Source organism: Schistocerca gregaria, chromosome 2, assembly GCF_023897955.1.
Source record: "Schistocerca gregaria isolate iqSchGreg1 chromosome 2, iqSchGreg1.2, whole genome shotgun sequence".
NCBI classification, from domain to species: Eukaryota; Metazoa; Arthropoda; class Insecta; order Orthoptera; family Acrididae; genus Schistocerca; species Schistocerca gregaria.
The window spans coordinates 30,729,707-30,750,680 of record NC_064921.1 but is presented as its reverse complement, the minus strand read 5'-3'; the positions used below and the strand labels follow the sequence as shown (position 1 = coordinate 30,750,680).

The 20,974-nt window shown below is 38.0% G+C and overlaps 1 protein-coding gene across 1 annotated transcript in view; it reads left to right on the top strand.

Moving 5' to 3' along the window:
- LOC126336261 (Down syndrome cell adhesion molecule-like protein Dscam2) overlaps nt 1-20,704 on the top strand; it is a 103,081-nt gene extending 82,377 nt beyond the window's left edge. Inside the window, exon 8 of the mRNA XM_049999757.1 lies at nt 20,450-20,704. Within this exon, the coding sequence (XP_049855714.1) occupies nt 20,450-20,563 (114 nt within the window). The 3' untranslated portion in view covers nt 20,564-20,704. The remainder of the gene's footprint in view (nt 1-20,449) is intronic.
- The last annotated feature ends 270 nt before the right edge of the window (nt 20,705-20,974 follow it).

Genomic DNA, 20,974 nt, shown 5'->3' with positions numbered 1-20,974 from the left:
TGACCACTGTACTTTACAATATAAGAGACAGTTTCATAAAAACAATGAGTAGTTCACCATTAAAAACATATATTCTTAATAGTTGCAAATGTAATGCATTAAAAGTTGCTGTGAGACTAAGACAATAAATCTTCCCATTTGACTCCATCATATCTTATCTCCTCAGCAGCCCCATTCGTGCATGTGCATCAGTCACTGAAGCAGAGAGAGAGAGAGAGAGTAAAATACTTTTTTGATGAGTTCTTGAGTATTGTGAAACCTAAGTTTCTCCTTGTGTAAACAAAGCTCAAATAACTTATGGGAATGCAGTTGGGTGACACTGTTGAAATATAGGCAGTTGTCAACTACATCACCTGAATGCATTCCTGAGTATTGTTTGTGAATCTGGGACCCTTACCAAGTTGGATTAACAGAGACAAAAAGATTCAAAGAGGCACCTAACAATTTGTCATGGATACATTTAGTCATCATGAGACTGCCACAAAAATGGTAAAGAAACTGCTGTGGGTAACACTTCAAGAAATATGTTGTTTGTTGTAGTGAGTCTTACTGACATTATTCCAAGAGCCCACATTCAGAAACATATCAGAAACATATTACTTCCTTCAAGTTCCTACAGTTATCATGTTGGCAAAATGACAGGAGTTCCAGTAGTCTCTTCTCATGTGCCTTCCACAAGTGTAATAGTAAAGGGAAGGAAATAAATATAGTACAACAAAAACACTCTGGTATAAGCCATATGGCTGATTTGTGAGTGTGTATGTAGGTGTTCACTATTTTGGGGTTAGATTAGATTAGATTAGATTAATACTTGTTCCATAGATCGTGAATACGACACTTCGTAATGATGTGGAACGTGTCAGGTTAATGAAATATGTCTGTATAAGATATTACATTACACAAAATATTACATGACACTAATGCTTAAGTTAGTTTTTTTCCCTCCCTTAATTTATATCTAAAAATTCAGCCAATGAGTAGAAGGAGTTGTCATCTAGAAATTCTTTTAATTTATTTTTAAATGTTGGTTGACTATCTGTCAGGCTTTTGATGCTGTTTGGTAGGTGACCAAAGACTTTTGTGGCAGCATAATTTACCCTCTTCTGTGCCAAAGTCAGATTTAACCCTGCATAGTAAAGATCATCCTTTCTCCTGGTGTTATAGCTATGCACACTGCTATTACTTTTGAACTGGGCTGGATTATTAACAACAAATTTCATAAGTGAATATGTATACTGTGAGGTTACTGTTCACATCCTGGTGATGGAAGAACTTTTCACCAACAGTGTCTATACTTTGCAAGCCACTTTATGGTGTATGGTGGAGGTAGCACAGTTATTTTCCACTTTCTTGTTCCATTTCAGAATAATGCATGGGAAGAATGATTGTTGGTAAACACCATACAAGTTCTAATTTCATTGATTTTCACACTGAAGTCATTTTGTGATATATATTTGAAAGGAAGTAATATGTTGCCTGATTCCTATTGAAACATAATCTCTCAGAATCTCAACAGGAGACCTCTTCATGATGCACAACACTTCTATTATAGCATCTTCCACCACATGCTCTTGTACTGAATCATCCCATGATGGAACATGTTTCTCATGCTTGTATCTTCCCTGTCTCTTTTGTTAGTCCATCATTGTAAGGACTGCAGACTGATGTGCAGTACTAAAGAATTGGTCAAATGAGTGTTTTCTTAGCAACTTCTTTTGTAGATGAATTGCTTTTGGTTGATATTCTTCTAATGAATCTCAACATGGTATCTGATTTCCTGTAATTAGTTTTGTAGGGTCACACCAGATGATTAGGGCTACGTGTTTTACAGATGTCAGTAGTGTAATTTAACAACAATATATCTCTGAATCTATTTACATGAAGTGTGTTACATTTATTTATACTCAGGGTCAACTGCCAGTCCCCGCACCAGTTGTTGAGCCTCTGCTGGTCTCCCTGCATTTCATTACAGTCTCCTGGTGTTGAAACCAGTGGTTTCCAATCTTCCTGAGACCATTACTCCTGAACAGCATCAGATGTCATGCACATCCTATACAAAGTTTGGAATCTAATTAAACATTAGATTACAAAAACTATTGCAGTGCAACTGTAATGTGTTAGAAAAAAACTGTTTATACTACTGAGATAAAGCTCAAACAATGGAAACTCAGCTGTTTTCTGCCTTTTTCACTAAATAAAAATAATATTTGGTCCAAAAAAATAATAAGTCACTGGGTTGCTTGGTCCTGCTTATTTATAACAGTCTTTCTTTTATATTTGGTCTGGTGTCTGCCATTTCATATTGTAAGTGATGTACCAAGTTCTTCACCTTAATTTTCATTGCAGAGGCATTCAAAAGTATATTTTCAGTTGTAATTCATGGCAAATGGAATCAGTGTTCCTAAGAAATCTTCCTAAAAGTTCTACTGTATGAAAATCTTTTTACAGGGTGTTACCTTTACAAGATCCAGCAAATTGTACTTTGTCTTGAACTTCACAATGTGAAAATATTCCTTCATCCACTGGAACAATTGTAGAACACAGGCCAGTTTTCCAAATCTGAAAATACAGTTGCTATTAAAATTTATTACTGATGGCAAATGATTACTGCCATTGGATGAACATCAAGATCAGTAAATAGAAGAGTAAAACTGATCTTGGTGAAATAAATAAATTTTCAAAATGAAACTTTTAATGTATATGAAACTTAAAAACAACAAACAGTATGTGTAAGCAATTTGGACTCATGACAGTGAGATATGATCCTTTAACATATGGAGAGATGCATGTTGCAAATTATTGGGAGAGAGTGGAAAGCAAGTAAATGGATTAGGGAACAGATTAGAGTGAGAGATATAACTATGACAATGATGAAGAAAGTAGAAGTGAGCAACACAGTTCCCAGGAAGCTGGATAGTAGAATGCCAAAAGAAGCTATTTTCTGGATTCCAAGAAATAAGAAAAGACAGAGAACATATACTTGTGAAATGTGTGCAGCGGCAATATTTATTCATTTTGATAAAGATCACAATTCAAGGAAACATCTAGGGAAGGCCTTTATCCAGCAGAGGATATTAGATGGCTGATGATGGTGATAATGAAGTATTATGTATTGTAATGTAGTGAGATTTTGATAATAGAAGCTATTTGTACAAACTAATTTAGAGAGAGACCCCTCAGAAACCTTCACTTTACCTCTCAGTGGGTAATTATCCCCAGGTTGAGAGCCACTGCTATAAACCAGAGGTGTACAAACTTGCTAGTACTAAGGGCCACACACTCCACACTCTGTCCAAATAAAAAAAATAAAAAAAAAAAAAAAAACATACTCTAATGAGTAAGCTGACAGCTGACAAACCTCTTCGTTTGTACAATGTCATTTCCTGCAGGCTCATGTGCCGCTCTTATTGCTGCAACAGCTTTGTTGCACAACTTCAAAAAGTGTGTGCTGTTAGATGAGTTATGATTCCAAATTGAGATCCCTGTGCCGTAATGTCAGATAGACAGGTGTTTCTCATAAGAATGAAGACGTTACCTCTCTCTTCTGGGAGGAAATGAATGATGAGTAAAAACAAGATTTTACAAGAATGAAACATGATGGGTGGGGGATCAGAACAGTTGGGGCCCCCATGCATATAAGGGGCTGCGATCTGTGCATTCCTGTTACAGACAATAGTACTGTCTATGAACTGTCTCATAGAGCTTCCAACACTCTCTTACAACTGTCCATTGTCATGACCTGTTAAAAATTACATGTTTGGTTCCATCCACTTGGAAGTTTTAACACAAGTCACAAATCTGGACTAACCATCGAAAGGTCACATTTTGTTCACTAAACGAGTATACAGAACTGTACTGAGTGTCTTCTGGATATCAATGAAGATGGCTTCAAACTGCATGCTGTTGTCTATGGCACTCATTTTCCAATGAGTTTCACATGATACCTGTATGCTTAATCCATGCTGATCTTTGTAGAAGAGGGCAAGAAGATCATAACATGGTAACATAAAACTACTAGTTTAATAATTTTGCTACATACTGATGTCAGTGATAAATTATAAACCTGTAAATCTGTGCACCTGTCTTATGGCCCTTCTTTAAAATGTGAATGGCATGTGTTTTTTCATGTCACTTGGTATCATCCATTGCTCCAGCAACCTACAACAAACTACTACTAGAGAAACAAATTTTTTCACATAATGTAGAGTGTTACAGGTAGCTCATCCAGTCCAGGTAACCTTCCATTGTTGAGTAGTGTTAGTTTTTTTTTATTCTGTGATTACTTATCTCAACATTTCTGTGATGACTGAAACAAGAAAAACATATGATAGTTTTCCTCAGTGAGAAAATTTTGGAAGACTGAATTCAGTATTTTGGTCTTCTTTCTGTCATTTTCTGTTTCAGGACCGGTATATTCATTGAGTGGCTGAGTGGCACAGTAACTGATTTTGATCTGCTTAGTGATTTTAAGTGAGGTTGAAGCTTCTTAGGTTTTTTACACAGATTATTCAGTAATAATTTACTTTAGAATTCACCACACTCTAGTCACATTGCTCTCCTTTCTCCTTTTTTGGTTGTCTTCAAGTTTTGTTTAATAATAAGGCTCTGACCTCATGTAAATCTGTGATGAAGTTCTCTTTGCTACCATACCAACATTCCAACAAGAGTATTGAACCACTGCACATGTTTGCCATCTGTTACATATAGGTCTAAGGTATAGTGTAGAATACTTATAAATTTTAGCCATTTGTGACACAACTCTCATGGTTTGCAGAGGAAGTGCCCAGTGGGTGGAAGCAAAGAAAGCCAATATGATTTCAGCAACTGAATGACTAGAGGATTTCTAAGACAGCCATTACCACACAGTATATTTACTTTGCAAACTGCAAAACCAATACAGCAAAGTCAGAAATAAAGTGCCCTTACAATTTGTCTCACACTCATCCTATCTCAATTCAAAGATATCAGTCATGCCCAAAGATCTTGCTATGTTGTTACTACTTGTTATGGTGAAAACAGCTGACTTCTTGTATCAAGGTTATGTTGCCATTAATCTCAGCTTTCAGATCAAATTGTCATGATGTTCAGAGAGAGAGAATAGATGTTGGTCTTCATGAACACACTTTAATATAACAGTCCCTTAATTTTTCACTTCAGTGTATCTTTTGACTGTGATGCAATGAATTTATATTTTGGCTGTAACACAATTGGGTGGAGCGTCATTATCACAGCAGTAGTTACATTTTCATGAGTTTCCGTGCACAGAATGTAGCTATTGTACTTTGTTTTGTAGGTCTACTGTGCTCTTTTCCACATTAAAATGTAGTGAAACTACGGTTCTTGCTTATTACAAATATAAAGGGCAGTAACCTTTCTCATATCAAAAAAATTATTTTATAATCACCTCTAAAAGAGTACGTGAACAAAAAGAAGATGTATCAAAAAGTATTGTACCACACACAATATGAAATAGCAGATCTGTTCCTGGAAGGGACAGCTGTGAGACAAAAGTTATACATTAATCAAATAAGTCAATGGGTGAATTTATCAATAACATCATCCCCAGCCACTCATATACCACTGGTGCATACTATATACCCTCAACAGTAACATCACAGTGTTCAGATGGATATCAGAGTGAGTGATAAACAGCTGATACACAACCTTAAGTGAGGAATCTGTTAACTTCTTTTTATAAGATATCCATCCCCCCAGACACTCAGCATATTGGCACCATCTTCCCCTGTCTGAGCAAGTGGAGAAGAATGTTCTGGATGTTTAGATCTAGGGCATATAAAAGGCTGCATAACATTCATATAATAATACCCAATGAGAATATTTAACCTCTAATCATCTGCTTTAGTAGTCTAACAACTACACAGAATTTGGCATTAATTGAATCCTTTCTTTACCAAATCCTGATTATGTAATATTGGGTACAGTGAGCCAAGGACACCGCCAGCATGGACCTGACAGTGTACATTGTCATAAATCCCTGCTGTTTGTGTAGTTTAAATTAATTATAAAAGTGAAATCACAATTTTTGTAGTTCAGTAGATGTATTACAAATATGTATCTCATTAGTAGCTAAGATAAGTTATTGATTCAGCTCATAGCCCCTGATCATTCAGTAGTAGCTACACTTTCTTCCCAAAACAACATGTTTTTCATGACTGACTGTTGTGTAGTATATCACACGTGCATGAGGAATGGCCAGAAATGCAAATTACTGTGGAAGTAAATGGAAACAAAGCATCTTACATTACTTGGAGCTGCTGGCAGCTCACTTGTGTTATCTGCACAGAAAACCGAAGCTGTTTTACAATTTGTATAGCTAACTTAATGTCCTCATGGTGCCACAAAATGTAATAAACCACATTTAAGTTTAATACCTGATAGCTGCTGAGGCCATTATCAGTGGAGTGCCATCATAGGCAGGTAAGATTTCTGAGAGATTGAGTATGATGCTGTTCCCAAAATTTGACTTCAGTGATGGAAGGGAATGATGAAAAAGTAGACCAGTAAGACCAAATGTATATGCAGTGCCACCTTGATCTCTGGTGCATTGAAACTATGCATTTTGGATCCAAATTGAGAGTGGAAGCATATGTGATACAGCAGTAATTCTATTAAGAATGAAATACCTCAACAATTCCTATTTGGGATAGTAGCCTTTTCTTCTAATGTGCAGATGTTGTCAAAATACCTAGTGAGATACCTTATCATGAGATCCTCCATATATGCCAGCCAAGTAAATTTTAGATGGAATATAATGTCCAGAAACTCACTGATTATTTAAATGTAGGCTCTTTAGTACTACTGAGATAGATTAAAAGCAAAATGATGTCCTCAATTTGTTTACATCTTGTATTTATTTCTAATGTGTCCACAACAAGATTTCTGAATACTTTACTTATTAATACACCTTTCCTTTTCTTACAATTTGATACTGTAAAATAAATATTTTTTTCTGTCTTCCTTTTGCAACTACAACAAATAAAAGTACATTAACATAATTGTCTCATTGTTGATGCACTGAGAAAGCTTTAAGCACAAAGCAGGATGAATATCATTGCTACTATCCAGTCTATTGCAAAAGCAGTTGCGTTCTCTGTGCTCATTTTCCATTTAAGATATAGTTTAGTTCATTATAACATGAGCACCAAACCATACTGGATGCATGCATGCTTTCAGACATTTTTTCAGAGATAGCTGTTACATGTAAAAAATGGAATACATAGATTCCTGTCACTTTTGTAGATATATGACTCATTGCAATAGATGCAGTCATAAAATGCAATCAACAAGATCCAGCAGTGGCCGATTGAGGCAAAAATAATAGTGAACATTAAAAATAACCTACTCAAGGATAAAACCATCAAAAACAGTTCAAAAGTTATTTCATTGTGTGATATAGTTATACCTGACGATAAAATCCATCTGGAGAAATTTTAAAACTATAAAGAGATAGAATGCCCGGATGGTACTTACTTTAAGGAGGCAAATTTCTAAGTACATTTAAAAAAAATTTATTCACTGAGCTTTTAACACAAATCCTATCACCAAGCTTGCAGTCTGTCCTTGACAACCAGAGACACTGGTCATGTGTGTGTGATGTGTGTTTGTGTGAATGTGTATGTGTACATTGTCTAGTTCCAATCAAGGCCTTGTTGGCCAAAGGCTTACATGTTTGGTAGTCTTATCGTTGTGCCTTTCTCTGACTCAACATCTCCACTATATGGTGACTAGCATTCTATCCTTTCCATAATATTGTGTTCCTTTTTCTTATTAATGTTTTCTGTATGATCCCTTCTTTGCTGATTCTGAGGAGAACCTCCTCATTCCTTATCTTAACAATCCAACTAATTTCCAACATTCATCTATGACACCATATCTCAAAGGCTTCAGTTCTCTTCTTTTCCTGTTTTCCCACAGCACATGATTCACTACCATAGTACAATGTTGTGCTCCAGATGCACAGTTTCAGAAATTTATTCCTTAAATTAGGGCCTATGTTTGATATTAGTAGTCTTTGTTTTACCAGGAATGGCCTCTTGGCCTGTGCTAGTCTGCTTTTTATCTCCTACTCCCTCTGTCCATCATGTGTTCTTATGTTTACAAGGTAGCAGCATTATTTCATTCAGTCTACTTCATGGTCATCAATTTTGGTGCTAAGTTTATCACTAATCCCACATGTGCTGCTCTGTATTCCTGCCATCTTTCTTCAGTCCATAGTGTATGCTCATTAGCCTGTTCATTTCATACAACAGCTCCTGTAATTCTTCTACACTTTTGCTGAGGGTAGCAATGTCAGCAGCTAATCTTATCATTGATATTCCATTCAGCATGAATTTTAATCTCACTCTTGAAACTTTCTTTTATCTCTGTCATTACTTTTTTTTGACATTAAGTTTGTACAATATGGGTTGAAGACTGCAGCCCTGTTGTACACTCTTTTTTATGTAAGCACTTTGTTCTTGATCGTCTATTCTTATTGTTTCCTCTTGGTTCTTGTTCATATTACATATGACTCCTCTTTCTTTGTAGCTTCTTTTTAGTATTGTTAGTATTTCAAACATATGCCATTTTGCATTGTCAAATGCTTATTCCAAGTCAACAAATTCTATGAATATCTCTTCATTTTCTTAAGTGTTGCTTCCATGATCAGTCACAATTTCAAAACTTCCTTTCTGTTGTCTTTACCTTTCCGAAAGACAAACTTTGCCTCCTCTAACATATTCTGAGTTTCCTTTTCCATTCTTTTGCATGTTATTCCCGTCAACAACTTGGATGCATGAGCCATTAAGCTGATGGGCAATACTTCTCACACTTATTTGTCATTGGGGGCTTTCATATTCTGTGGTAGCTTCCTGAAAGTCTGAATAGTCTTGAGCAGTCATTTAGTTGCCATGCCCATCAGCAGTTTCAGAAATTCTAGAGTAATGTTGTCTATTCCCTTTGCCTTACTTGATTGCAAGTCTTCTAAAGCTCTGTTAAACTCTGACTCTAGTACTGGATCCTCTATGTATTCAGCACTCCCATTTCTTCTCCACATCATCATATGCTCCTCCCTCTTCTAGAGCTCTTCAGTGTTATCTTTCCACATATTCACTTCCTCCTTTGCATTTGAAAGTCGAATTCTTAGTGTTTTTGCCCTTCAAATGAGCTTTTCTCTTGCAGCCATTTCACCTTGGCTTCCCTGAGTTTCCTATTTATTTATTTCCTGTGTGACTTTTATTGTTGTATTGCTGTCTTTCCCTGAACATTTTTAAACATAACTTTTGTCATTGAGCAGTTAAAATATGTCTTCTGTCACCCAAGGTTTCTTTGCAGGTACCTTCATTGTATATATGATTGTACTCTGGTGGTTGCCGTTTTTAGATATTTTAGTTCTAATCTATTCAACCCAACTGTTATGGTATTCATTGTTAACAGTATCTACAGCCTTTGAGATTTTCTAGCCCATCTCATCTTCCTTAGAACACTTATTCCACAGTGGTTCTTCTGGGTGATTCTCTTAAAATTCAGTTCACTCTCCATCATTACAAAATTGTGATACAAGTCTGTCTATGCTCCTGGAAACATCTTACAATCCATTTTCCATTTTTGGAATCTCTGTCTGACCATGATGTAATCGACCTGCTATCTTCTTGTGCCTCCAGACCTTCTTCGATTATTCCTCCATCTCATGTGAGTTATGGACACTGTATTCATTATTACTACCTGATTTTTATTGCAGAACTCATTTACACTCTCTCTTTCTCATTCCTACTATCATACTGGTATTCTGCCATAAATCTGTCCTCTACTTATTTCTCTAATGCAGACCATTACACATAGAGCTCATAGCCAAACCCTTCTTCAGAAAGTAACACACACACACACACACACACACACATAAATATAAATTCACAGAATCAAGCACACCTCACGTGCACATGACTGTAGTCTCCTGCCACTCCGGCCTACTGAATTAACATGTTCAGTATAGTTACATTCTCTATCTCTTCATATTCTGTCTGTGACATTGACATAAATATATGAACTATTATTGTTAGCATTGTTTTACTGTTGATTCTCATAAGAACAATCCTATTGCTCAACTATTGACAAAAACTCTCTCTCTCTGCCCTGTTATTCATTTCATATTCATAATATTCCCAGATTGTCTGACTTCCCTACCACGTTTAAACTTCTGACATTTCATGCGCTGGCTTGTAGAACGTTTTTCTTTCATCAGTTATTCAGTCTTTTCTTCATGATAACCTTTCATTTGGCAGCCCCTTCCAGAGACCTGAATGGGGCATTAACCCAGAATATTTAGCCATTGAAGTGTATGACACAATACCCTTGATTTAAATTTTGTAGACGTTACATAAAAATAAAAGTTGTTGTGCAGCAATGTATTCAATGCATTCAAGACACAGCTTGGAGTCAATTGTTTGTCTATTAAATCATGGTTTATTTACACTTTCACATTAGCTCCACTTGTTTTCACAAAATCTAAAAATATAACATCAAAACATAAGAAGTGTATTTATTATTGTTGTCCATCTCCACTACACATTTCCAAAGAGCTTCTTTAGATATTAACTCATAACAAATTAAAATAGAAAGAAACTTCCACATGGGAAAAATATATTACAACAAAGATTCCAAGACTTACCAAGCGGGAAAGCGGCGGTAGATAGGCACAATGAATAAAACACACAAACACACACACAGAATTTCGAGCTTTCGCAACCGGCGGCTGCTTCGTCAGGAAAGAGGGAAGGAAAAGGAAAGATGAAAGGATGTGGGTTTTAAGGGAGAGGATAAGGAGTCATTCCAATCCCGGGAGCAGAAAGACTTACCTTATGGGAAAAAAAGCATAGGTATATACTCGCGCACACACACACACACACACACACACACACACACACACACACACACACACACACACGCGTATCCATCCATCCATACATACACAGACACAAGCAGACATATTTAAAGGCAAAGACTATGCGCAGAGATGTAAGTCAAGCCGAAAGTGTGGAGGCAAAGATGATGTTGAATGACAGGTGAGGTATGAGTGGCGGCAACTTGAAATTAGCAGAGATTGAGGCCTGGTGGATAACGAGAAGAGAGGATATATTGAAGGGCAAGATCCCATCTCCGGAGTTCGGATAGGTTGGTGTTGGTGGGAAGTATCCAGATAACTGGGACGGTGTAACACTGTTCCAAGGTGTGCTGGCCATGCACCAAGGCATGTTTAGCCACAGGGTGATCCTCATTACCAACAAACACTGTCTGCCTGTGTCCATTCATGCGAATGGACAGTTTGTTGCTAGTCATTCCCACATAAGAAGCGTCACAGTGTAGGCAGGTCAGTTGGTAAATCACGTGGGTGCTTCCACACGTGGTTCTGCCTTTGATCGTGTACATCTTCCGGGTTACAGGACTGGAGTAGGTAGTGGTGGGAGGGAGCATAGGACAGGTTTTACACCGGGGGCGGTTACAAGGGTAGGAGCCAGAGGGTAGGGGAGGTGGTTTGGGGATTTCATAGGGATGAACCAAGAGGTTACGAAGGTTAGGCGGACGGTGGAAAGACACTCTTGGTGGAGTGGGGAGGATTTCATGAAGGATGGATCTCATTTTGGGGAAGGATTTTAGGAAGTCGTATCCCTGCTGGAGAGCCACATACAGAGTCTGATCCAGTCCCGGGAAGTATCCTGTCACAAGTGGGGCACTTTTGGGGGTCTTCTGTGAGAGGTTCTGGGTTTGAGGGGATAAGGAAGTGGCTCTGGTTATCTGCTTCTGTACCAGGTCGGGAGGGTAGTTGCGGGATGCGAAAGCTGTTTTCAGGTTGTTGGTGTAATGGTCCAGGGATTCAGGACTGGAGCAGATTCGTTTGCCACTAAGGCCTAGGCTGTAGGGAAGGGACCGTTTCATATGGTTAACCATTGATGCCACTTCCCTATACACAAATATCCCGCATGTCCAAGGCCTTGCTGCAATGGAGCACTTCCTTTCACGCCGATCACCTGCCACCCTACCTACAACCTCTTTCCTCATCACCTTAGCCAGCTTCATCCTGACCCGCTATTTTTTCACTTTTGAAGGCCAGACATACCAACAATTAAAGGGAACAGCCACGGGTACCAGGATGGCCCCCTCGTATGCCAACCTATTTATGGGTCACTTAGAGGAAGCCTTCTTGGTTACCCAAGCCTGCCAACCCAAAGTTTGGTACAGGTTTATTGATGACATCTTCATGATCTTGACTCACAGTGAAGAACAACTCCAGAATTTCCTCTCCAACCTCAACTCCTTTGGTTCCATCAGATTCACCTGGTCCTACTCCAAATCCCATGCCACTTTCCTTGACGTTGACCTCCATCTGTCCAATGGCCAGCTTCACACATCCGTCCACATCAAACCCACCAACAAGCAACAGTACCTCCATTATGACAGCTGCCACCCATTCCATATCAAACGGTCCCTTCCCTACAGCCTAGGCCTTCATGGCAAACGAATCTGCTCCAGTCATGAATCCCTGGACCATTACACAGTTCCAGGCGTGGCTGTCATCTTACCCTACCACTGGTGCGGGTGCAGGCACAGCCATGTTTCACATCATCACCCACTGGCACTGACACGGGGGTCCAGCTGCCTTCAAGTGCTACTCATGTTGTGTGCCACATACCGGGCACTGACGGCATCAGTGCTAGGCCTGTGTGTCTCAGCCATCTGTCTAGCCATCAGGTGTCACCTTGACGTCTGCTGAGAGAGGCAGTGTTTATTTTGATAACTGTCTTTCTCTAGGTTGCCTCTGGCTAGCAACCCTGCGCAAACCCTCTGCCACCAGCATATATTACACACAGTTATGCCTGCAAATATGAAAAATCTTGATGTGATGAGATTATTCCTTCTTTGAGAAGTGGATACAGGGAGCATGTAAAATCAGGTTACTGAGAAAAATATAGAACAGTAAGCAATAAATCACATACCTAATAAATTTCATACCTGTGACATAGCAGTTAAAGTATTCCAAAGAGATTTTCATTGCTTATAACTGTCCTAGTGACACCAATACTGCAGAGCAAAAATTTAATCAGAATTATCATGTTACAATAAGATAACATCACAGTCAAATTAACTCATCCCTTATTTTATTTTTCAGCCTGACAGTTGCACAGAATCAACATATTCAAAAATCCAGAGGAATTCACAGCATAGTAATGAAGGAACTGAGTGGATACCACTTCATAACCTGTATCAGGCTCATAGATACTAATGACTTCTCAGTATCAGAAAGCATTACATTTCATTGCCACTAAAGGCACTTGCTACACAATTTAATAAGTGCCTTTCTGTAAATAATATTTCTAATCAGTTGAGTGTTGTAATTAAGGTACTGTATGATACTCTTTCTCCATCTCAGGTAAAATGAATCTTTCAGTAAGCTGTGTTGTATGTAGCACATTTATATTTGACAATAATGTTTGTAACAAATGGTGATTAAAAACTTTTGAGAAAATGGGTCTTTTGTTTTGAAAGATGTTTGTTTACTGCCCCTTTATATCTACTTTTGGTGTATGGTTCTGAGTCCAAAATTTCATCTCATAACAAAATACTAAGGTAGCGAGAATGGTTTCAAAAAGACTGACCCAATATAGCTTGGAGGAAGAAAGAACTTTTTAAGTATACAATTTTGTGCTTCTACATGACATATGACTTAGTGCTAAGAACCTTAAAGCACCACAAGAAGCTAATACTTCAGACATTATGATTATGTTCACCGATATTAAACAAATAATTAATATTAAATATTTATAATTTAGATGAAAATTAATTACAGCCTCAGAAAAATATTTTGTGATAATCATACAATTTTAGTAGGCATGTAAAATATACCCAGTTCTCAGACATAATGAGAAGAATTATTTGAAATAGACAGTTAATGCTCTCTGCTGTAAGCCATTCTACCAGTTCTTGCAATGGCAGCTAGATCTATATAATTGTACAAGATTTGTTTTGTTCTGTATAGTTCCACTTGAGTGGTGCATAAGTAGCCCAAGGTCTATGATTGTTGCTGCCTCAAATAATAATACACGGAACTGAAATGGCCACATTTTTCAGAGCTCACAACAGACACCTCATTACACTACCATTCAGTGATTCTCGGTATCCTCATTTCAGGTAGGGCCACAACTAGACTGGGCAGTGCCACAGATTGCTCTAGGAGCTGCCCCTCCCAAAAGATAAAGAGGAAAAAATGAAAAAAAGGAAATTCTGATAAAATAGAAAAGAACTTGAGTCAATGTATGTCTCAAATGTGTGTGACATTTTTATGGTCAGTGGCGAAGTTCTGAATTTAGTATGGAATTCAGTCTAAGTTACTGAATTTTGTAGTTGCCCTTCATTGTAATAATATGTGATTATCAAATATGAAAAAATAGCAGAATAGTGCAAAACGCTAATAAAAGAAAGTATGCACAGGCATAGAGAAGTAGCCTGTTTATTTTGTGAATAGGTCCAGGTGTCAAACAAGGTTCTGAGCAAATGATAGCACTAAGGGATGTGTATTTTGATATGTCATAAAGTGTCTTAATATTGAAGCAAGTATGAATTTTTAAATAGAATGATATACTTTCTTAACTGAATCTGAAAGTGGTCTAAAAGCTGCATGCAGCAGTGTAATGCCTTTTAATGTTGAGGATGAAACTCTTCACGAAAGATTCCATGAAACACACTAAAATTTGAAAGAACATCACCAAGCAGTGCTGTTACGCGATGCTCCATCATTATATACAGCAAGATGGGTGAACACCACTAAGATAAACCCTCATTTTCTATTTGATGTAGATACATTGACAGCCATTATTCTTATGTATGGAACTACAGCATCTGCTACCTTTGGGTGTGTCATTTGGGGCTTAAGGAAACTATTTCAAATGTGTGTGTGTTTACAGGTTTTTATGGAAACGACAGTTTCCTTAGCCACTTTCCCATTTAAACCCTCCTTGTCATTGTTTACTTTCAGTCATAACAGTAAATATCCCTATTCAGGGGAAAAAGGAAGCTAGTGTATTAACTTTCTTAGATTTGAACAAAAATAATACCTAACGTGTCTTTGCCTGGAGACAACAGAATGCTTCTAAAGTAAACCACCTGCTGTCATGCAAATGTGTCTATAAATACCACTCAGCACAGTAATTAGATGGAATACACTTTAAATAAGCTAAACAGTGTATACAGAATGACTGGCAACCAGTCTCCCACAATATGAATACTTTTCTTAATGAAACATACTTTTACATTTTACTTGCATATATGCTCAAATTGTTAATCATTGACTGCAGGATGTATTTTCACTTGCCATTTAAGAGATAGATGAACAGTGGAAAGTACATCAGAAGTACATAAGATTGCAGTTCACTGGCACTTATCATATGGCATAGTTGGGCCTTCATGAAGACTACATCGTTCATTGCTCCCCATAGAAAGAAATCAGGGTGAGACAAATCAAAACACCTGGCCAGCTATTGTACTGCAGTATTCCATTCCATCCAATGATTATGAAACTTTTCATTCAGTATTTGTGTTGCAACACAGGAAGCATGAGCTGGGCAGCCATCGTATTGAAATCACGTATACTGTCTCTTAATCAGTGGTACTTCTTCTAGAAGAACAGAGAGATTGTTCATAAGAAAGTGTGCATATGTATTTTCACTTAACAAGTCTGAGATGAGGTGTGGTCCCACAAAGGAGTTTCCTATGATACTGCACTATAAATTGACATGCCACAGATGGTGATGTACCTGATAAAGCCAGCACATAATTTCAGTCTCCCAGTAGTTAATGCTGTGTAAATTTACACTACCATATGTTATGAATGTTGCTTTGTTTGTAAGGAGCAGACATTGAAAAATGTAATATTGTCTTCCAAGTGAAGCAGAGCAAATTGATGAATTCTATATGACTTTTAAAATGGTGTCCTTCAAGTGCCTGATGTAGTGGCAGATGATACAAATGGAATTTATGTTGGTGCAAGATGTGAATGACACTCCTCTTGCTGATCCCACATTCCTTGTATGAATGACACTCTTCTGCCTGATACCACATTCCTTGGCAACATGTGTTGTGACACCATTCACCATATAAAATTAGCACCTTCAAATTCTACTCACTGATGTACATATCTGCATGCAAGGAATGTTGAAGCATAAATGACCTGCCAGTAGATGACGCAGTGTCTGCTGGTTCTGCAGTGCAGGAAATTTGAAAGGTTTGATACAGTGACATAACCTGACATAAGCTATTTGCATTGCAGTAGCTGATTCTAGCTGATGTGAGTTTTAGAATATTTCTCCAATTTTTGGTGAAGAGTTTCAACCTCAACATTAACAAGCCTTACAACACTGTACCCATCTTTTCAAGCTCTTTTGGATGCTGTTTAAAAAGTACATTACTCTATTTTTTTAAAAATCGTACTGGCTTGATAAGTACAAGAGTGAAGACTATTTATCACATACCATAGTTCAGGCACCTGAGCATACTATCATCTCCTGTAAAGCTCGTTTCAGTATCAAGAACTATTCATGAAATAAAACCCCATCACATCTTATGTGAGTCAACCCATACATGGTGTTTATAACTGATTGGTGCAGTTTTAAAAATTATTAATAAAACAACTTATTACTTTATATGAGCAAACCTTACAGTATAAGCAGAGACAACCATTCTAGATTTTTATGGGCTACCCACTATTTACTTGTCATGCTTACGATGCAGGTGTAACTTCTGTATTGAAGATAGAATGACAGCAGGAAAAGATGGCACCAAAAATTTGTGGGATCTGGATGCCTTTGTCAGATGAACACTCCTGGTCAGCCTTGTATGAAGTGGAATCCTAAATTTTTGGGCCTGGTGCTGCCATCTGGAAAGTAGGAGTAGTAGATCTTTGCACCGCTAGGTGGCAAGAGCTGCATATCTGATGAGTCAGTGTGCAGAGTGGCCTTCAGCTGGGAGGATGTGTTGTGTGTCCACAATGATGTCCGTAATACTCTGTGTTTGGTGTGTGGTGATTTTACAGTAGATCCACGAACGGATGGATATGTGTGTGTGTGCGCGAGTGTTTACCTGTCCTTTTTCCCCCAGGGTAAGTCTTTCTGCTCCCGGGATTGGAATGACTCCTTACCCTCTCCCTTAAAACCCACATCCTTTCTTCTTTCCTTTTCTTTCCCTCTTTCCTGACGAAGCAGCCGACGGTTGCAAAAGCTCGAAATTCTGTGTGTGTGTTTGTGTGTTTCATTCATTGTGCCTATCTACCTGCACTTTCCCGCTTGGTAAGTCTTGGAATCTTTGTTTTAATATATTTTTCCCATGTGGAAGTTTCTTTCTATATTTAATTTGCTATGAGTTAAAATCTAAAGAAGCTCTTTGGAAATGTGTAGTAGAGATGGACAACAATAATAAATACACTTCTTATGTTTTGATGTTATATTTTTAGATTTTGTGAAAACAAGTGGAGCTAATGTGAAAGTGTAAATAAACCATGATTTAATAGACAAACAATTGACTCCAAGCTGTGTCTTGAATGCATTGAATACATTGCTGCACAACAATTTTTATTTTTATGTAACGTCTACAAGATTTAAATCTTAAAAACTGAATCAAGGGTATTGTGACATACACTTCAATGGCTAAATATTCTGGGTTAATGTCCCATTCAGGTCTCTGGAAGGGGCCGCCAAATGAAAGGTTATCATGAAGAAAAGACTGAATAACTGATGAAAGAAAAACGTTCTACAAGCCAGCGCATGAAATGTCAGAAGTTTAAACATGGTAGGGAAGTCAGACAATCTGGAAAGAGAAATGCAAACACCCTATCTAGATGCAGCAGGGTCAGTGAAGTGAAATGGAAAGAAGAGAAAGGTAATTTCAGGAGCAGCAGAAAATGGTACAATGGGAATATTATGAATATGAAATGAATAACAGGGCAGAGAGAGAGTTTTTGTCAGTAGTTGAGCAATAGGATTGTTCTTATGAGAATTGACAGTAAAACAATGCTAACAATAATAGTTCATATATTTATGTCAATGTCACAGACAGAATATGAAGAGACAGAGAATGTGACTATACTGAACATGTTAATTCAGTAGGCTGGAGTGGGAGGAGACTACAGTCATGTGCACGTGAGGTGTGCTTGATTCTGTGAATTTATATTTATGTGTGTGTGTGTGTGTGTGTGTGTGTGTGTGTGTGTGTGTGACTTCCTGAAGAAGGGTTTGGCTATGAGCTCAATGTGTAATGGTCTTCATTAGAGAAATGAGTAGAGGACAGATTTATGGCAGAATACCAGTATGATAGTAGGAATGAGAAAGAGAGAGACTAAATGAGTTCTGCAATAAAAATCTGGTAGTAATAAGGAATACAGTGTCCATAACTCACAAGAGATGGAGGAATAATCGAAGAAGGTCTGGAGGCACAAGAAGATAGCAGGTCGATTACATGTCAGACAGAGATTCCAAAAATGGATATTGGATATGTCTTTTGAGCCATAAATAAAGCAGCTATAATCAAGTAATTTTTATTTGAAGATGCTGCCAGGCTGTCAGTCAAAATATTGAGGTAAGAAGTTAGAAATTTCAAGCTGCAATCCAAAAATTTGTTGGAATTCTGTTTCTATGTTTGTTGGATATTGTTTTTGCACCATTAAGTGATTGACTTATGTGGAATGGTAAGCTGTTCCTTTTTAGGACTATGAGAGGCTCAGAGGGGTAGTACCATATGTGGTTCATGTTTGGGGATAGGTTTAGAAATATGTTTTCAAAGCCACAGTGTGACAGGGATATCCCAGGCCCACTTCATCAGCAATTAGGTGAACTGTTCTTGCAGGGCCAAAGGCTTGAATGATGTTCCAAATTGTTGTGAGACTGAATGACACAGTAGAGATGCCAAGGAGACAATATGTGTAGTGAGTGTGTGCGGAACATTGGTGTGTGTGTGTGTGTGTGTGTGTGTGTGTGTGTGTGTGTGTGTGTTGATGAGATATGTATTTCCTGGAGCTTAGAAGGATACAAGCTCTCAGAACAGGACATGAGGGCATAGAAAGACAGTTGCCAAGGGCACATGGCTAGCAGGACAAAAAATAAAGGCACAATGTGTTGTTTGTTCCAAGAGAACTGATGGTCTATTAAGTTGAATGGCAAATAAGTAAAATAGTAGTACAAGAGAAAGTCTAATAAGCAAACTTGCATATTAAATATGGTTTCTGAACAATGTGGTTAAAGGTGCCGAACACTTCTGTAGAGAGAACTGGTTCCTTAAATATGATACGACGTTCATAGGACTTGGGAATCTCTGGTAGACAATGTTTCCAGCCGGGTACTCGGGGATCACATCTTCACGTAAAAGGGAGTAGTGTAGCACCACTACAAGGCAAGTCCAAGATGTAGGCAGTAATAGATCAGTTTATTCATTGATAGATGGCCCAGGCAGAGCTCTGCAAAAAATGCCATTACAGCGGTAAGATGTGGTTCTTGCGATGCAGGCAAGGGGATTTCACCAGTGGGATTTAGTAGTGTTGTCAAGAATGTGACTTAATGGCACATTGGCATGACTGATGTGTTTTTATTGGGAATAAATAGGAGTAATTTCATAGCAGCTTCGTTTTGAGCTCGGCGGTACTACTAGGAAATGAACAGTATAACTGATGAAGGGAGAACTTGGAGACACCAGCACCAGTCACAAGTTTGGCCTACCTGCTGGACTTGAAACCACAGTGTGCCAAGGATATCCCAGGCCCACTTCATCAGCAAGCCAGATTCCTGCTCAGACAGGCAGGAGGTTGAGTTCCAAGCGTGGCTGTCATCTTACCCTACCACTGGTGCGGGTGCAGGCACAGCCATGTTTCACATCATCACCCACTGGCACTGGCCGGGGGTCCAGCTGCCTTCAAGTGCTACTCATGTTGTGTGCCACATACCTGGCACTGACGGCATCAGTGCTAGGCCCGTGTGTCTCAGCCATCTGTCTAGCCATCAGATGTCACCTTGACGTCTGCTGAGAGAGGCGGTGTTTATTTTGATAACTGTCTTTCTCTAGGCCGCTTCTGGCTAGCGACTCTGCGCAAACCCTCTGCCACCAGCATATATTACACACAGTAATGCCCGCAAATATGAAAAATCTTGATGTGATGAGATTATTCCTTCTTAGAGAAGTGGATAGAGGGAGCATATAAAATCAGGTTACTGAGAAAAATATAGAACAGTAAGCAATAAATCACATACCTAATAAATTTCATACCTGTGACATAGCAGTTAAAGTATTCCAAAGAGATTTTCATTGCTTATAACTGTCCTAGTGACACCAATACTGCAGAGCAAAAATTTAATCAGAATTGTCATGTTACAATAAGATAACATCACAGCTAAATTAACTCATCCTTTATTTTATTTTTCAGCCTGACATTTGCACAGAATCAACATATTCAAAAATCCAGAGGAATTCACAGCATAGCAATGAAGGAACTGAGTGGATACCACTTCATAACCTGTATCAGGCTCATAGATACTAATGACTTCTCAGTATCAGAAAGCATTACATTTTATTGAAACTAAAGGCACTTGCTACACAATTTAATAAGTGCCTTTCTATAAATAATATTTCTAATCAGTTGAGTGTTGTAATTAAGGTACTGTATGATACTCTTTCTCCATCTCAGGTAAAATGAATCTTTCAGTAAACTATGTTATATGTAACACATTTATATCTGACAATAATGTTTGCAACAAATGGTGATTAAAAACTTTTGAGAGAATGTGTCTTCTGTTTTGAAAGATGTTTGTTTACTGCCCCTTTATATCTACTTTTACTGTATGGTTCATCTCATAACAAAATACTAAGGAAGAGAGAATGGTTTCAATAAGACTTTCACCCAGAATAGCTTGGAGGAAGAAAGAACAAGAAGCACAAGAAACTAATACTT